The sequence below is a fragment of the Chiloscyllium punctatum genome, chromosome 15 (genome assembly GCF_047496795.1).
Source record: "Chiloscyllium punctatum isolate Juve2018m chromosome 15, sChiPun1.3, whole genome shotgun sequence".
NCBI lineage: Eukaryota > Metazoa > Chordata > Chondrichthyes > Orectolobiformes > Hemiscylliidae > Chiloscyllium > Chiloscyllium punctatum.
The window spans coordinates 42436047-42455730 of record NC_092753.1 but is presented as its reverse complement, the minus strand read 5'-3'; the positions used below and the strand labels follow the sequence as shown (position 1 = coordinate 42455730).

Here is a 19684-nt window from a genome sequence, read left to right as displayed (position 1 = left end):
GAGAATTGTCATTCAAATCCTTTGTCCAAATCATTCATGTATATTCTGGATGGCTGGGGTGCCAGCACTAAACCCCATAGTACCCCACTCGTCACTTCCTGCCATTCTGAAATGGATCCATTTATTCCAATTCTCTGCTTCCTGTCTGCCACCTAGTTCTCCATCCAGGTAAATACATTACCACTGATACCATGAGCTTTAAGTTTCCTTACTAATCTATTTTGTGGGGCCTTGTTAAAAACCTTTTGCAAGTCCAGCTACACAACATCTACTGATTCACCTTTGTCCACTCTACTGGTCACATGCTCAAACAATACCAGAAGATCTATCAAGCATGATTTCCCTTAAGTTAATCCATGCTGACTGGGACAGATTGTGTCACCACTTTCCAAATGCACAGTTATTACACCCTCAATAAGTTTTGCTACATTTCACTGTGTGTCCCTCTCCCAGAAGCTTGAATTTTTGTGTTGTGAAACACAAGGCTGCAAGTTTTGTTTTTGATTGCACCTATTTATTTAAAACAGTTTTCATTCCTTTGCTTCACAGCAAGCCTGTGATCCTCAGCTGGTCTTGTATGGGAACTATTCAGAACTTATTTCAGACTGGGAACCAAAAGAAATCTGGCAGTGAGGCTAGCAATGCTGACTGTTTAGCACTAACAGAGGAAAAAGAACAAAGCTACAGATACTATTACACAACATTCCATTTCAGTTAGTGACAACTAAACAGAGGCACTTTTGCGTTAACTACGTGCTTCAAAAACTGAGTGCTCCATAGTTCATATCACCAGCAGAATAAACAAGAGAAATTCCATGACTTTGACTAAGCCTAAAATCTAACACTGTCCAAGTCCCAGTAAATGCAATTCACCTGCAGAAAGTGCAAGCCCACTATCTTTCGAGTTGGTGCAGTGTGATAAAAACAATGACTGCAGATGCTGGAAACCAGATTCTGGATTAGTGGTGCTGGAAGAGCACAGCAGTTCAGGCAGCATCCAAGGAGCTTCGAAATCGACATTTCAGGCAAAAGCCCTTTATCAGGAATAAAGGCAGTGAGCCTGAAGCATGGAGAGATAAGCTAGAGGAGGGTGGGGGTGGGGAGAAAGTAGCATTGAGTACAATGGGTGAGTGGGGGAGGGGATGAAGGTGATAGGTCAGGGAGGAGAGGGTGGAGTGGATAGGTGGAAAAGGAGATAGGCAGTTAGGACAAGTCCGGATAAGTCATGGGGACAGTTACTGAGCTGGAAGTTTAGAACTAGGGTGAGGTGGCAGGCACTGAGGAAGCAAATGTGGCTGTGGTAGCGAGTTTGTTTCACGACATGGTTGAACAGCTTCAGGGCAGAGGAAATGACCTGGGAGTTGCAGTGGGAGAGGGACTCCCTGAGATCACCCTGGTTCTAACCTTCATCCCCTCCCCCACTCACCCATTATACTCTATGCTACTCTCTCCCCACCCCCACCCTCCTCTAGTTTATCTCTCCAAGCTTCAGGCTCACTGCCTTTATTCTTGATGAAGGGTTTTTGCCCGAAACGTCGATTTCGAAGCTCCTTGGATGCTGCCTGAACTGTGGTGCAGTGTGATGCTTAGTTGTCACAGATGCCTACTGATATACTGTTCCCTTTCAAGTTGTTTGTGGCAACTTAAGCACGTCTTGAGAAACCAGGGTTGATTATCAGGAACCACAAGGAATTCAGTCTAAGAACTGTACATACAATGGACTTTTCTAATGCCATATTAATAATAGATAACTGACATACTAGTCAAACCTTTCCACTAACATCTTGGAAGTTAATCTGCGATACACACCCAAGTTCCATCTGGACCAAACAGCTCTAAAAAGTTTCCAATAAATTCTCGTGATTTTTCTTCCCATTTTTGTATAAGATCATGGCTTTTTTCCTCCACTTTGTAAACAAATTCTTTTGATTTTTCTTCTACGTTCTTTACTTTTTCTTTCATTTTGTCAACATGATTTTGGAAGCGATACTTCTTTTCCTGAAAAAGAATGAAACATTCAGCTCAGTGACTGAAAGCAAAATATATGAAATTGAATACATTGCAGTCTAATACTATTCCATTTCAAAACTACCTTCATCCATTCTTAACTTCACTGACTGCCTCCTTTCATTGTTCCATCAATAGATACTCATCAAAAAGGTAGATAATTTGTCTCTGGCCTTTTCCAATACTGGAATAAGCTACTCACAAGGTGGGATAAGAAAGCAGTGTCATGTAGATTTTTAGCTCTCTAATCCCTCTAAGAACTGGTTTGTGTTTTGCTCAGTTGAATGCAGAACACATTGTGAGGGGCTAAGCCATCTATCAGATCACATTAATACGACACTAGCAAAAATTGGTAACAGTACTGAGAAAAGGTAAAGCAGTCCAATAAACTAGATATTAAGAGCCCAAAAGGTAGGCCTTATGTCACATGAAAAGAATGTGTTAAATATTGCAGTACCAGATTTTCACCATATACAAAATGGCCAGAATAAAATAATTAAAACCTGTTTTTTTCAAAATTGGTGAGACTAAATTAGAAGATCAATTTATGAATATGGGAGCAAGAAATTCCATAAGGACACATGTAGACTCAGCAAGACGCCGACTTTTGTTTCTCTCTTGCAAATTGCTTCAGATTCAGTAGTGCATTAAAACTGAAGTAAACAGAAGTGCACATCACAGAATGGTAAATGTAGATCTCAGATCTCACTGAAGGGAAATGAGTGCAGTCCAGCTGCTGTGGGTTGATCCACAATGCCACTAGGGAGGTAATTCCGGGATTTTGACCAGCGACAGTGAAGGAAAATTAATATATTCCCAAGTCAGTATGGTGAGTGGCTTGATGGGGAACTTGAAAGTGTTGGTGGTCCCATGTATTTGCAGTCCTTGTCCTTCTAGATGGAAGTGATTGTAGGTTTGGAAGGTGCTGTCTGAGGATCTTGGGTAAATTTCTAAGAGTGTTTTGGAGGTAGTACACACTGCTACTAATGAGCATTGGTGGTGGAGAGAGTAGATGTTTGCGAATGTGGCGCCAATCAAACCAGCTGCTTTGCCCTGAATGGTGTCAAGCTTCTTGAGTGTCGTTGGCAGCTGCACGCATCTAGACAATTGGGAAGTATTCCATTGCACTCCAGACTTGTGCCTTACAGATGGTGAACAGGCTATGCGGGGAGGGGGGGCATCAGGAAGTGAGATACTTGCTGCAGTATATCTAGCCTCTGACCTGCTCTTATAGATACTGTGTTTATGTTGAAAATCCAGTTGATGTTCTGATCAATGATAACCCCAAAGATGTTGATAGTGGGGATTTAATGATGATGTTACCACTGAATGTCAAAGTGGTTAAACTATCTCTCATTGGTGATGGTCATAGCCTGGCATTGTGTGGCATTAATGTTACTTGCCACTTGTCAGCCCAAGCCTGGCTAGGTCCAAATCTTGTTGCATTTGAATATGGATTGCTTCAGTATCCAAGGAGTCACAAATGGTGCTCAGCATTGTGGAATCATCATCAAACATGCCCACTTCTGACTTTATGATGGAGGGAAGGTCATTGATAAAGCAGCTGAAGATGGTTGGGCCTAGGGTGCTAACCTGAGGAACTCCTGCAGAAATGTCATGAAGCTGAGATGAATGACCTACAACAATCTTCCAATGTATCACGAATGCAACCAGCAGAGAGTTTTCCACCTGTCACCCACTGATTCCAGTTTTGCTATGGCTCCTTGATGTCACAGTTGGTTGAATGCAACGTTGATGTCAAGAGCTGTCACTCTCGCCTCACCTCTGCAATGTAGCAGTTTTGAATCAAGATAGTAATGAAGTCATGAGCTGAGTGGACCTAGCAGAACCCAAACTGGATGTCACTGAGCAGGTTATTGCTGAGCAGTTGCTGCTTGATAGCACTGTTGATGACATCTTCCATCACTTTAGTGATGAACAAGAGTATACTGATCAGGCAGTAATTGGTTGGGTTGGATTTACCCTATTTTTTATGTCCAAGACAGACTTGGAAATCTTCCACATTATTGCGTAGATGCCAGTGTTGTAACTGTACTGGAGGGTTTAAATTCAAGGCAGATTAGGAATGAAGCAAAACAGAAGGATAACTTAGGACATATTACTGGAGATAATGGAAATCATTAGCATTAAGGTGCTTTACGTGAATGCTCATAGTATTCTTAACAAAGTAGATAAATTAACAGCACAAATCATCATGAATGATTATGACGTGGAAGACACCACAGATGTGGTTGCAAGGGGTTCAGAACTGGCAGTTACACATCCAAGGATTTACAACTTATGGAAAAGACAGGGAGGTAGGCAGAAGGGGTGGGATTGCCTTGTTAGTTAAGAATGAAATCAAATCTATGGCACTGAATGACACAGGGACAGATGATGTGGAGTCTGTGAGGGTGGGGTTGAGGAATCACAAAGGCAAAAAAAACCATAATGGGAGTTATGTACAGATCTCCTAACAGTGGTCAGGACCAGGGATGCAAGATGTACCAGGAAATAGATAGAGCATGTCAGAAAGGCAAGGTCATGGTAATCATGGGGGAACTTCAATATGCAAATGGACTGGGTGAATAATGTGGCCAGTGGATCCAAAGAACGGGAATTCATGGAATGCTTACAAGATGGCTTTTTGGACCAGCTTGTGATGGAGCCCACAAGGGAGCAGGCAATTCTGGACTTAGTGCTATGTAACGAGCCAGACTTTACAAGAGATCTTAAAGTCAGGGAACACTTAGGAGGCAGCGATCATAATATCGTAGAGTTCAGTCTACAGTTTGAAAGAGAGAGGGCAAAATCATATGTAATGGTGTTACAGTTAAATAAAGGTAATTACAGGGGTATGGGAGAGGAACTGGCAAAAATCGACTGGAAGCAGAGCCTAGTGGGGAGAACACAGTACAAAAGGTTCATCCCAAAGAAAAGTAAGATTATCCGGGGTGGGGGGATTAGACTGCCATGGCTGACAAAGGAAGTCAGGAAATGTATCGTAGAAAAAGAGAGAGCCTATAAAGTGGCCAAGAGCACTGAGAAATCAGAAGATTGGAAAGACTACAAAAACAAACAGATAACAAAGAGAGAAATAAGGAAGGAGAGGATCAAATATGAAGGTAAGCTAGTCAGTAATATTAGAAATGATAGAAAAAGTTTCTTTCAATACATAAGAAACAAATGAGAGACAAAAGTAGAAATTGGGCCACTCCATGAGGAGAAAGTGAGGACTGCAGATACTAGAGACCAGAGTTGAAAAATGTGATGCTGGAAAACACAGCAGGCCAGGCAGCATCCAAGGAGCAGGAGAATCGACATTTTGGGCATAAGCCCTTCTTCAGGAAGGGATTCCTGAAGATGGGCTTATGCCCAAAACGTCGATTCTCCTGCTCCTCGGATGCTGCCTGGCCTGCTGTGTTTTTCCAGCACCACATTTTCCACTCCAAATTGATGCAGGAAAGCTCGTGATGGGAGATAAAGAAATAGCTGAAAAAGTTAATAAGTACTTTGACAGTGGAAAACATGAGTAATATCCCAACAATTAAGGAAAGTCAAGGGGAGAGTTGAGTATAGTAGGCATTACAAAAGAGGAAGTGCTAGAAAAACTAAAAAGGTCTAAAAATCGATAAACCTCCTGGCCCAGGTGGGCTACGTCCTAGAGTTCTAAGGGAGGCGGCTGAAGAAATAGCGGAGGCGTTGGTTGTAATCTTTCAAAAAATCACTGGAGTCAGGGAAAGTCCCAGATGATTGGAAAATTGCTGTTGGAACTGCCTTGTTCAAGAAAGGATGAAGACAAAAGATGGAAGATTATAGGCCATTAAGCCTAACCTCAGTGGTTGGTAAAATTCTAGAATTCATTGTGAAGGATGAGATTTCTAAATTCTTGGAAGTGCAGGGTGGGATTAGAACAAGTCAGGGTGAATTTAGTAAGGGGAGGTCATGCCTGACAAACCTGTTAGAATTCTTTGAAGAGGTAACAAGTAGGTTATACCAGGAAAACCCAGAGGATGTTATCCACCTAGATTTCCAAAAGGCCTTTGATAAGGTGCCTTATGGGAGGCTGCTGAGTAAGGTGGGGGCCCATGGTGTTCGAGTTGAGCTATTGGCATGGATTGAAGATTGGCTGTCTGACAGATGGCAGAGAGTTGGGATAAAAAGTTCTTTTTCGGAATGGCAGCTGGTGACAAGTCGTGTCCGACAGGGTTCAGTGTTGGAGTTGCAGCTGTTCACTTCATATATTAATGATTTGTATGAGTGGACTGGGGGTATTCTGGCAAAGTTCACCGATGATACATTAGGCGGACAAGTAGGGGTAGTCCTGAGGAGGTGGGGAGGCTGCAGAAAGATTTAGACAGTTTAGGAGAGGGGTCCAAGAAATTCAACGTGAGCAAATGCGAGGTCTTGCACTTTGGAAAAAAAGAACACAGGCATGGAATATTTTCTAAACAGTGAGAAAATTCATAAAGCCAAAGTACAAAGGGACCTGGGAGTGCTAGTCCAGAATTCTCTAAAGGTTGACTTGCAGGTTAAGTCTGTGGTTAAGAAAGCAAATGTAATGTTGTCATTTATCTCAAGAGGGTTGGAATGTAAAAGCAGTGATGTACTACTGAGACTTTATAAAGTTCTGGTTAGGCCCCATTTGAATACAGTATCCAGTTCTGGGCCCCACACCTCAGGAAGGACATACTGGCACTGGAGTGTGTCCAGCAGAGATTCTCACGGATGATCCCTGGAATGGTAGGCCTAACATACAATGAACAGCTGAGGATCGCAGGATTGGATTCATTAGAGTTAAGAAGGTTGAGGGGAGATCTAATAGAAACTTACAAAATAATGGATGGCTTAGAAAGGGTGGACGCTGGGAATTTGTATCTGTTAGGCAGAGATACTAGGGCCCATGGGCACAACCTTAGAATTAGAGGGGGTCAATTTTGAATGGAAATGAGGAGACATTTCTTCAGCCAGAGAGTGGTGGGCCTGTGAAATTCATTGCCAGGGAGCACTGTGGAGGCCAGGACCTTAAATGTCTTCAAGATTGGCTTTCTGGAAATTAAAAGATCAGTGAACACGGGTGAAGTGTAAAAGGAAAATGACAAAAATTAGGACATGTGCTGCAGAGTTTTGGCAATTAGATAAGAATGAATTGCATTGGGGAGATATAGAATGAGGATGGTGTGGACAACTTTGTTAAAGTCTGCAGACAGGTTGAGAGACATGACAAAGAATAATTTCCTCTAAGTCACAGGCACACAAAGTGGTATTTGGGGCTTTAAGACCTTAGATACATCTCACTAATTTTTGGGTAGAGATCTTTTACACGGCAAGTCTATGATAATCTCAATCAGCTGTGGAATCCACATGCACAATACAAAATCAACTTACTACCACAATTGTAACTCCCTCTAGCTCCATAGGACCCTGAGGTATACATAGAGAAATTCACCTCGCAGAAGCCTATATTTTAGACATTCTTTCGGCACTTTTTAATGAGCTTAACATTATACCATCAGAAACAGGCCAATTATACAAAAATAACAACTTGGTACAACAATGCAATAGAATTTTAAAGTTGGAAATCTTAACATTGTTCTTTAAATCAAGTAACATTCATCACTATTCCAACACTACTGTCTCTCAATTCTGCATGTGTGTAGTTGGAAAAAAATCTAGTGTAACCAGTTGATTTATTCACGTAAGGAATGGTATCGTGTTTCATGAACACTTGATTAATCTTGAAGATGACAACTTTGGGCATGATTATTTCCAGAGTGGTTTATTCCAGAAAATTAATTCTAGTAACTTGCTGACATGTAACTTTTGTAATTCTCAGAAACCATTAGCTTGTCTGAAAATATCTGATTCAAGTCGGTGTGCAATTAACAAATTGAAAACAACACAGATTGATGGTCAGTTTAGAGCAATGTCTCTTGGCATACTCAGGTGGTCTGTTAGCTTAATTAGCTGGACAGCTGGTCTGTTGTACAGAGGAATGCCAACAGTATGGTTCAATTCCAGTGCAGGCAGCAATTAACTTGAAAGATGCTGTTTTTTAATTTCTCCCCTTGCTTGAGGTTAAACCACCACCAGTCACCTCTCGCTAATGAGAGAGCAGGTCCTATGATTATCTGGGATTATGCCGTCTTTACTTCCTAAACCCACAATACACAATGAGTGAACATGAGGATTCATTATAAAATTAGAAATTTCCTGCAATAACAGAGGATGTAATAACAGAAAGTTGTACCAAAATGGCTACAATGGAGATAAAGCTTTACTTTAAACTGCCAGCAGTGTGAGCATTTTGCCTCAGTAGTAAATCATAGCTGCTGAGAATTTGAATTTGTCTGTGTGTCACAGCCACGTTTGTTGCTTCTTAGTTGGATGGACATCTGGGAAAAAGTAACTCAGGGATTAGAAGAAGAAAAATAAAAACTGGTCAGCACTTGGAATGGTATTGACGGTTAACCACGAAAAAAATCAGTGACTCAAACCCTGCTGGGAATAGGAAATGTGTCTGCAGTACTGCCAAAGAGAACAGGGAGAAATCAAACTAAAACGACAAACTATTGGAATAAAGATACAGTCTGCTAATCAAACTGAATTAAATTAATAGTACAATTCAACAGCACTAAGCTTAATTTATTCTTTTCATACTACTGGCATGAAGGTTATGCAGAGTGTACATCAGTTGGACTCTAAACAGTAGGGCAGCTTTTGTTATTGTTAATAGAGACTTTCTTTCCCAGCAGCCCAGAATCTTTGCTGTAGAGAAATGTGCATTGTAAGCAATCCTTTCAAGTCTAAGCTAGACAAAGCCAGCATTTAGTTTGGACACTGTACAATAACATATTCACAGTTGGAAAGGCCGCACCATAAGAGGAGACTCACATTTATGAAACTAACGTTAAGCTCTTTGGCTGTGTAACCTCTCTGAAGATTACGTCGGGCATAAACATCGTAATCTCTTACAATTCTGGTAATAAGGTCAGATGTAGAGATGCCCTCTGTTCTTTGAGTTGGGACAAACATGCCTAAAAGTTAAAAAAAATTGCATTAAGGCACGTCAACTCATTATTTAAAATCATTACATATTGGCTGTAATTTCTAAGATGCTCCATTACAACAGTGACTACACTTCAAAAGTAAATTATTGACTATAATTAGAATGTTTGCTGATATTGGAAAGTGTTATATAGATGCAAATATTCTTTTAAATAGTGATTATTTCCTTCTTGAAGCTGAGTGATAATGTAGTGGCAATGAAGTGCGTGAACATTTTACTTCCCAATTTTGGGTCTGTCAAGCCTGTTTCGGTTATGGTGGTGTAAGAAGTTCAACTTGGCAGCTTTTTGCTCCAAAGTAAAATCTGTCTATGCTGCCTTTGTGTAGGTTTGCTCACCCAAGAAAAACACTCAAGAGTTTTGTCTTATACAGTGTCAGTGTGCCAGCTGCTGGCTGAACATAAAGCTGCAATGACAGATACTCAGATCAGGCAAAGGTTTAAACCACTTAGCCAGTTTTGTGGAAAAAATATGTACCCAGGAATATTTGAGAAAGCACAGTAACTCCAAAACTCCATCATTGTGAAAGTGGGCAGATATATCGAGTATACTTTTTGCCTCCTCCCAGTTTGAATTTCTCCAGTAAACACAGACTCAGGGACTGGTTCACGTAGCATCTGTGTTCTGGACCTTTTGGTTGCTAACCATTTTAATTTCCCCTCCCACTCCCATGGCAACATGTCCATCCTTGCCCTCCTCCACTATCAGAGTGAGGCCAAATGGAAACTAGAGGAACAACGCCTGATATTTCACCTGAGAAGCTTACAGCCCAATGGCCTCAATATCGACATCACCAGATTCAAAACCACTCCTCCGCCAGCCTTGTCCCATGTACAGTCTCATTCCTCCTCCTCACCTCCCTGACCTGTCCTAATCTCTCCATCTTCCTACTCATCTGTCCACTCCACCCTTCTCACTGAGTGATCACAATAACTGATACCTGCATCCACCTATCACCATCCCACAATCCCTTTCCCCAGCACAAATTCCTTCCCTCCATATACTTATGGGCTCCCTCCCCCTCCGCAGTTTTGGTCTTCTTATTTAAGGCGGCTGTAAATGCATTAGAAGCAGTCCAGAAAATGTTTAGTCACCTGAACCTAAGATCAGGAGTGGGTGATTATCAGGAAAGGTTGACCAGGATAATCATTGTGTCCAACAGAGTTTGAGTGAGTGAGTGAGTGGTAATGTTATTGAAGATTAAGATCCTGAGATGACTTGACAGAACAGATGCTGAAAGGATGTTTCTCCTTCACCCATTTAAGATGGAGGTGGCAGCTTAATGTTTCAGGATACAAATGCTACAGGACGGACAAAAAGGGAGGCAAGAAAGGAGGGGGAGTGGCGTTTTTGATAAGGGATAGCAATACAGCTGTACTGAGGGAAGATATTCCCAGAAAGACATCCAGGGAAGTTTTTGGGTTGAACAGAGAAATAACAAAGAGATGATCACCTCATTGGCATTGTATTATTGAGCAATTAATAGTGGGAAATTGAGAAACAAACTTGTAAGGAGATCTCAGTTGTCTGTAAGAATAATAGGGGAGTTTATGGTAGGGGATTTTAACTTTCCAAACATACACTGGGACTGCCATAATGTTAAGGGTTTAGATTGAGAAGAATTTGTTAAATGTGTACAAGAAAATTTTCTGATTCAATATGTGGATGTGCCTACTAGAGAAGGTACAAAACTTGACCCACCCTTGGGAAATAAGGCAGGGCAGGTGACTGAGGTGTCAGTGGGGAGCACTTTGGGGCCAGCGACCATAATTCTATTATTTTTAAAGTGGTGATGGAAAAGTATAGACCAGATGTAAAAGTTGAAGTTCTAAATTGGAGGAAAGCTAATTTTGACGGTATTAGGCAAGAATTTTCAAAAGCTAATTGGGAACAGATGTTCGCAGGCAAAAGGCTTGGCTGGAAAATGGGAAGCTTTCAGAAATGAGATAACGAGAGTGCAGAGACAGTATATTCTTGTTAGGGTGAAAGGAAAGGCTGGTAGGTGTTGGAAATGCTGGATGACTAAAGAAATTGAGGGTTTGGTTAAGAAAAAGAAGGAAGTATATGTCAGATGTAAACAGGAGAGATTGAATGAATCCTTAGAAGAGTATAAAGGCAGACAGAGTATACTTAAGAGGGAAATCAGGAGGGAAAAAGGGGACATGAGATAGCTTTGGCAAATATGGTTAAGGAGAATCCAAAAGGTTTTTACAAATCCATTAAGGACAAAAGGCTAACTAGGGAGAAAATAGGGCACCTCAAAGATCAGCAAGGCGGCCTTTGTGTGGAGCCGCAGGAGATGGGGGAGATATTAAACAAGTATTTTGCATCAGTGTTTACTGTGGAGACGGACATACAAGATATACAAATGTTGGGAAATAGATGGTGACATCTTGAAAATGTCCATATTACAGAGGAGGAAGTGCTGGATGTCTTGAAACACATAAAAGTGGTTAAATCCTCAGGACGTGATCAGATGTACCCTAGCACTCTGTGAGAAGCTAGAGAAGTGATTGCTGGGCCTCTTCTGAGATATTTGTATCATTGATAGCCACAGGTGAGGTGCCAGAAGACTGGAGATTGGCTAACATGGTGCCACTGTTTAAGAAAGGTGGTAAGGACAAGCCAGGGAACTATAGACCAGTGAGCTTGATGGGCAAGTTGTTGGAGGGAATCCTGAGGGACAGGATATACATGTATTTGGAAAGGCAAGAACTGATTAGGGATAGTCAACATGACTTTGTGTGTGGGAAATCATGTCTCACAAACCTGATTGAGTTTTTAGAAGACGTAACAATGAGGTTTGATGAGGGCAGAACGGTGGATGTGATCTATATGGACTTCAGTAAGGCATTCACCAAGATTCCACATGGGAGACTGGTGAGCAAGGTTAGATCTCATGGAGCACAGGGAGATCTAGCCATTTGGATACAGAACTGGCTCAAAGGTAGAAGACAGAGGGTGGTGGCGCAAGGTTGTTTTTCAGACTGGAGGCCTGTGACAAGTGGAGTGCCACAAGGATCGGTGCTGGGTCCACTACTTTTTGTCATTTACTTAAATGATTTGGATGTGAGTATCAGAGGTATAGTCAGTAAGTTTCAGATGACATCAAAATTGGAGGTGTAATCTACAGTGAAGAAGGTTACCTCAGATTACAACGGGATCTTGATCAGATGTGTCAATGGGCTGTGGAGTGGCAGATGGTGTTTAATTTAGATAAATTCGAGATGCTGCATTTTGGGAAAGCAAATCTTAGCAGGACTTATACACTTAATGGTAAGGTCCTACGGAGTGTTGCTGAACAAAGAGACCTTGGAGTGCAGGTTCATAGCTTCTTGAAAGTAGGGTTGCAGGTAGATAGGATAGTGAAGGTGGTGTTTGGTATGCTTTTCTTTATTGGTCAGAGTATTGAGTACAGGAGTTGGGTGGTCATGTTGCGGCTATACAGAACATTGGTTAGGCCATTGTTGGAATATTGTGTGTATTTCTGGTCCCCTTCCTATGGGAAGGATGTTGTGAAATTTGAAAGGGTTCAGAAAAGATTTACAAGGATGTTGTTAGGGTTGGAGGATTTGAGCTATAGCGACTGGTTGAATAGGCTAGGGATGTTTTACCTGGAGCATCAGAGGCTGAGGTGTGACCCCATCGAAGTTAAGAAAATCATGAGGGGCATGGTTAGGATAAATAGACAAAGTCTCTTCTCTGGGGTCGGGAGTCCCGAACTAGAGGGCATAGGTTTAAAGTGAGAGGGGAAAGATATAAAAGAGACCTTAGGGGCAACATTGCATGCAGAGGGTGGTACGTGTATGGAATGAGCTGCCAGGGAAGCAGTGAAGGCTAGTACAATTGCAACATTTAAAAAGGCATCTGGATGGGTATATGAATAGGAAGGGTTTGGAGGGATATGGGCTGGATACTGGCAGGTGGGACTAGATTGGGTTGGGATATCTGGTCGGCATGGACGAGCTGAGCCGAAGGGTCTGTTTTGTGCTCTACATCTCTATAACTCTATGGCTCCATGTAAAGGATTTTTCTCTCTCTCTCTCTCTCTCTCTCTGAGGGTTTCAAGTCTTTGAAACTCTCTTTCCCGGAGAATGAAGATAAAGCCATTGAAAATTTTCAAGGTAATGATAGATAGATTCTTGATGAATAAGGGAGTGAAACATTATTAGTGATAGGTGGGAATGTGGATTTGAGGCCATGATCAGATCAGCCATATTCTTATTAAAGCAGAGCAGGCTGTGGGGATGAATACATTTTGCTGCTGCTAATATGCCTCTTCTGTTGTTGGCCTTGAATATTCCAGTATTCCCCGACTAACTTCCTGATCTTTAACCTTTGTATAACTCAGCTCACCCAATTTCCTGCTGCATATATCTTACTGTGTGTCAATTCCTTCTTATTCCTCAAATCTATTTGCACTGATTTGGATTAGCTCTAATCACCCAATGCCTTATGCTTTAGATTTGTATCCTCTTGTTTAAAGTCCTATGTGGTCTCACACTTCCCTATTTATATAACCTCCATTAACAAAACATTCTACTCATCTGACACTAGTTGGTTTTGTATACCTTCACACTAACACTGACAACCATGCTTTCAGTAGAATTTTGTCCCAATTTTTGGAACTCAACTCTCTTATAAAATCTTTGGTTGTCCTTGTACTCTACTTTGACATAAAGTCCTTTTTTCTTGTGGTTCTCTGAAATATCTTGGTACATTTTTCTATATTAAAGGTTCACAGAGAAGTAGGTTGTTTTTGTTCTATATGCAATGAACAGCCAGACCAATACAAATACTGGAAGAATTGGGTCTCCAACCATACATTTTAAGTACATGTGTTTATGAACATTTTATGCATTATCAAATACAGCAAACTTATGGTGGTTAGATTGACAAGAACATACCAGCGTCCTTAATGTGTTTATAGACATCATCTGATCCAGCAGAGGAGTATGGAATATCATCGTGTGCCACAAAATCAATCTAAGAGAAAGTGTCATTAGAAATAATTTACAATATGAAGAATTTTCAACCAGTTACTCAAGTAAGATTCAATTGTGATACAGCTGGATTTTATTTTCTGTAACCTTACCAGAGAAGTGAATGCAAAGGATGTCAAAATGAGGCATTTTGCGTTGCAGAGGTTCAGTGGGTGCAGTTGGCACCCTCATGAGCTTGGCAGTGACCTGACAGAATGATTGTCCTTCATTATGAGAATTCTCCTGATTTTCAACTTCTAGGAATCAATTGGATGAAAACTGGATGTGTATGACCATCAATAGGCAATCCACACAGCCAGACAACTGCCAAAAGTCAAAATTCCCCAGATTGTAACCAAAGATTTTATGTTTTCAATGCTAAGATAATGAAGATTTCAAAAGAGTAGATTTGGGACTTGTATCAGCTGTTAATACATAAGGAGAGAGGTACATTGGGATACAAATCATCCTGGACCACTGGCTACATTAATGGTGCAGCAAGTCTAGAATAAAACTAGGAAAACTTGAAATGTGAACCAGGTCCATTTGTATCAGACAAGTTATCACTGAAAAGATAGAGATTGATAGATTTTTGACAGGAAGCGTATATGTGCTATGGAACAATGATATGCAAATGAAGTTAAGATATGGATGAGCCATGCCAAAATAGGCTGGAAGAGTTGAATGACCTGTATTGAGGGGTACACCGGGTTCCAAGTGATCAATTGTGACAGAGGACTCTCTAGTCAGAGACACAGTCAGACGTTCTGCATCCCACAGCAAAAAACAGAAGGGTGTGTTGCTGCCCTGGTGCCAGGATCAAGGATAACTCAGAGGGTGCAGAATGTTCTCAAAGGGGAGAGGGACCAGCTTTAGATCATTGTACACATTGAAACTAATACATAGGAAGGGAAAAGGATGAGATTCTGAAGGGACAATATAGGAAGTTAGGCAGGAATTTTAAAAGGTCTCCGAGGGTAGTAATATCTTGATTACTCTTGGTGCTATGAGCTAGTGAGGGTAGGAATAGGAGGAGAGGGCAGATGAATGCATGGCTGAGGAGCTGGTGCAGGGGAGAAGGGTTCACATTTTTGGATCATTGGAATTCTTCTGGGGTAGAAGTGACCTGTATAAAAAGGACAGATTGCGCCTGAATTGGAAGGGGACAAATATAATGGCAGGTTGCTAGAGCTGTTCGGGAGGATTTAAATTAGTAAAGTGGAAAGGGTGGGACCAGGGAAACAGTGAAGAAAGAGATCAATCTGAGATTGGTACAGATGGGAAAGGGAGCAAATCAAAACAGTCAAGGCAGGAAGAAACTAAGCAAAGATCAACATTGGATTGATAAATTAAACTGCATTTACTTCAATGCAAGAAGCCTACCAGAAAAGGCAGACGAACTCAGGGCATGGTTAGGAACAAGGAACTGGGATATCATAGCAATTACAGAAACATGGCTCAGGTATGGACAGGACTGGCAGCTTAAATGATCCAGGATACAAAATGCTACAGGAAGGATAGAAGGGGAGGCAGTGGAGGAGAGGCAGTGGTGTTTTTGATAAAGGAGAGCATTACTGCTTTACTTAGGGAGGATATTTCCGGAAATATATCCAGGGAGATTATTTGGGTGGAACTGAGAAATAACAAAGGGATGACAACCTTATTGGGATTGTATTATAGACACCCCAAAGGTCAGCAGGAAATTGAGAAACAAATTTGTAAGGAGATTCCAGTTATCTGTAAGAATGATAGGGTGATTATGGTAGAGAATTTTAACTTTCTAAACATACACTGGGACTGCCATAGTGTTAAGGGTTTTGATGGAGAATTTGTTAAGTGTGTACAAGAGAATTTCCTGGTTCAATATGTGGATGTACCTACTAGAGAAGGTACGTCTTGACCTAGTCTTGGAAAATAAAGCCAGACAGGTGACTGAGTGTCAGTAGGGGAGCACTTTGGGCCAGTGACCATAATTCTATTAGTTTTAAAATAGTGATGGAAAAGGATAGACCAGATCTGAAAGTTAAAGTTCTAAACTGGAGGAAGGCTAATTTTGTCAGTATTAAGGAAGAGCTTTCAAAAGCGGATTGGGAGCAGATGATCACAGGTAAATTGACGGCTGGAAAATGGGAAGCCTTCAGAAATGCGATTACGAGTGTCCAGAGACAGTATATTCCTGTCAGGGTGAAAGGAAAGACTGGTAGGTGTAGAGAAAGCTGGATGATGAGAGAAATTGAGGTTTTGGTTAAGAAAAAGAAGGAAGCATACATCAGGTATAGACAGGAGAGATCGAATGAATCCTTAGGAGTATAAAGGCAGTAGGAGTATACCTAAGAAGGAAATCAGGAGGGGAAAAGGGGGACGTGAGATACATTTGGCAAATAGAGTTAAGGAGAATCCAAAAGGTTTTTATAAATATATTAAGGACAAGAGGGTAACTAAGGAGAAACTGGCCCCGTCAAAGATCAGCAAAGCAGCATATGTGTGAAGCCGCAGGAAATGGAGAGATACAAAACGGGTATTTTGCATCAGTGTTTACTGTGGAGAAGGACATAGAAGATATACAATGTAAGGAAACAGATGGTGACATTTTGAAAAAAATGTCCATATTACAGAGGAGGTGGTGCTGGATGTCTTGAAATTCGTAAAAGGGGATAAAATCCTCAGAATCTGATCAGAGAACTCTATGGGAAGCTAGGGAAGTGATTGCTGGGCCTCTTGCTGAGATATTTGTATCATCGATAGTCACAGGTGAGCTTTCGGAAGACTGGAGGTTGGTTAATGTGGTGACACTATTTAAGAAAGGTGGTCAGGAAAAGCCAGAGAACTATAGACTGGTGAGACTGACATCAGTGGTGGGCAAGTTGTTGGAGGGAATCCTGAATGACAGGATGTACATGTATTTGGAAAGGCAAGGACTGATTAGGAATAGTCAACATCGCTTTGTGCATGAGAAATCATGTCTCACAAACCTGATTGAGTTGAGTTTTTTGAAGAAGTAGCAAAGAGGATTGATGGGGGCAGAACAGTCGATGTGATCTATCTGGACCGCAGTAAGGCACTCAACAAGGTTCCCCATGGGAGACTGGATAGCAAGGTTAGATCTCATGCAATACAGGGAGAACCAGCAATTTGGATATAGAACTGGCTCAAAGATAGAAGACAGAGGGTGGTGGTGGAGGATTACTTTTCAGACTGGAGATCTGTGATCTGTGGTGTGCCACAAGGATCAATGCTGGGTCCTCTGCTTTTCATCATTTATATAAATGATTGGATGTGAGCATAGGAGGTATGGTTAGTCAGTTTGCAGATGACACCAAAGTTGGAGGTGCAGTGGACAATGAAGAAGGTTACGTCCTTGTACAACAGGATCTTGACCAAATGGGCCAATGGGCGGAGGAGTGGCAGATGGAGTTTAATTCAGTTAAATGTGAGGTGCTGTATTTTGGGAAAGCAAATCTTAGCAGGATTTATACACTTAATGGTAAGGTCCTATGGAGTGTTGCTGAACAAAGAGACCTTGGTGTGCAGGTTCATTGTTCCTTGAAAGTAGAATTGCACGTCAATAGGATAGTGAAGAAAGCATTTGGTATGCTTTCCTTTATTGGTCAGAGTATTGAGTACAGGAGTTGGGAGGTCATGTTGCACCAGTATGGGACATTGGTTAGGCCACTGTTGGAATAATGCGTGCAGCTCTGGTGTCCTTCCTATCAGAAGGATGTTGTGAAACATGAATAGTTCAGAAAAGATTTACAAGTTTGTTGCCAGTGTTGGAGGATTTGAGCTATAGGGAGAGCCTGAATAGGATGGGGCTGTTTTCCCTGGAGCGCCGGGGGCTGAGGAGTGACTTAACAGAGGTTTATAAAATCATGAGGGGCATGGATAGGATAAATTGACAAGGTCTTTTCCGTAGTGGGAGAGTCCAGATCTTGAGGGCATAGGTTTAGGGTGAGAGGGGAAAGATATAAAAGGGGCAACTTTTTCACACAGAAGGTGGTGCATGTATGAAATGAGCTGCCAGAGGAAGTGGTGGAGACTGGTACAATTACAGCATTTAAAAAGCATCTGGATGGGTATATGGGCCAGGTGCTGGCAAATGGAAGTAGATTAGGTTAGGATTTCTGGTCAACATGGACGAGTTGGACTGAAAGGTCTGTTTCTGTGCTGTACATCTCTATGACTGTATGACCTAATGATGTTTCTGTGGAGAATTTCAGTGGGATAGTTCATTAGAACATGCTCAATACCAATTCTGTCATATTCTTAATGATACCAGAAACACAATAATTTGTTTTTATATAGTGCTTTAAATTTAGTAAGTGTCCCAAATTGTTTCATCAACGAAAATTACCTTTCAAGCAGCAATGGAAGAATTAAAAGATTAAAAGCATGTTCAAAAGAAAGTAGAGTTGTACAGAGTTTTGGGTAGAGAATCTTGGAGTGAAGTAGAGATGACAGAAGGCTCTGTCACCAATTGCAGAGTGTGGAGTAGAAGTGATGAGGAGACATGGTTCAGTGGATCAAAGGCAGGTCTGACTTGAAGGGCTGAACGGCGTACTCCTGCTCCTATTTCTTATGTTCTTACCTAAATAAACAGGAGTTGGATACATGAATGAATACAGCAGAGCAAAGAGAGAAGAGAGTTGTGCAGTAAGGCACTGTGAGCATGGAGTTAACAACTGCATGGAAGAAGAGAGAAGATAGGCTAAAATGATAAGAAAGATGCAGAAACCAATTAAATAGTCTAGAAAAAAAGGAAGGGCAGGGCAAAAAAAAAGTTATGGGGGAAGAAATATCCTTTAGGAATTCCAAAGCCTCTTTTGATGTTGGAATGTGATTAATTCAAATGAAATAGATAACAAGAAAGTGTTGCAAAAATGGCATTTTCCCAAAGTAATTAATTAAACCTTTGCACGCTGACATGAATGCTGGAGTCAATGAAATAAAGTAATAGTAAAGGAGCTGAGTGGCTGAACCTGCAATAATTAAAAAACATAATTGCATAAACCTGACTGGATTTTCCTATTTCAGGTGAAAAATTATTTCTTATTCAGATGACCACACAGGAAACTTCCACTTAATGAAATTGGAGGAATGTTATTATTTTTTAATTATGTCTGATGGGGAGAGTGACTAAAATTAAAAATACTTGTCAATATATGTTAATTAAGTACTTATTTGGAGAAACAGGCTATAAGCAAACTTTGAAATTTCACTAACGGGGTGAAACAGATGTCTGGATCACAAAGTGTCGCACCACAGCGTCACCTAGTGGTGGAAAAACCTCAGCTTACAGGGTTTAAAAAAAAGCAAGAAATATGCCACTTGTGATATTCCAATAAGCTATTTCTTCTACTCCAAAATATTGATACATTCAGCTAATATCTTTACATTGTTACTCAAAGATCATGACACATGAACCAAGCTTAATGGAGATAAGAATGCATGCAAAATGCAAGACTTCTAATAATATACCCTGGTTTCTTTGGGTGTTTTTCATTGTGAGTCCAAGTATGACATTTTGATTATTTGAGAGTGTGGGTAGTCAGTTTTACTGCTCATGATGATTACTAGTAGTGTTAATAATTTTTAAAAAGAGTGCAATGTCCATAGAGCGCAAATATTGGG

At 41.0% G+C, this 19684-nt stretch overlaps 1 protein-coding gene across 1 annotated transcript in view; it reads right to left on the bottom strand.

The window, feature by feature from the left end:
* pcyt1ba (phosphate cytidylyltransferase 1B, choline a) overlaps positions 1-19684 on the bottom strand; it is a 75197-nt gene that overhangs the window by 12945 nt on the left and 42568 nt on the right. Inside the window, exons 5-7 of the mRNA XM_072585035.1 lie at positions 13982-14060; positions 8902-9044; positions 1810-1998 (exon numbers count right to left, since the gene is read on the bottom strand). Of these exons, the coding sequence (XP_072441136.1) occupies positions 1810-1998; positions 8902-9044; positions 13982-14060 (411 nt within the window). The remainder of the gene's footprint in view (positions 1-1809; positions 1999-8901; positions 9045-13981; positions 14061-19684) is intronic.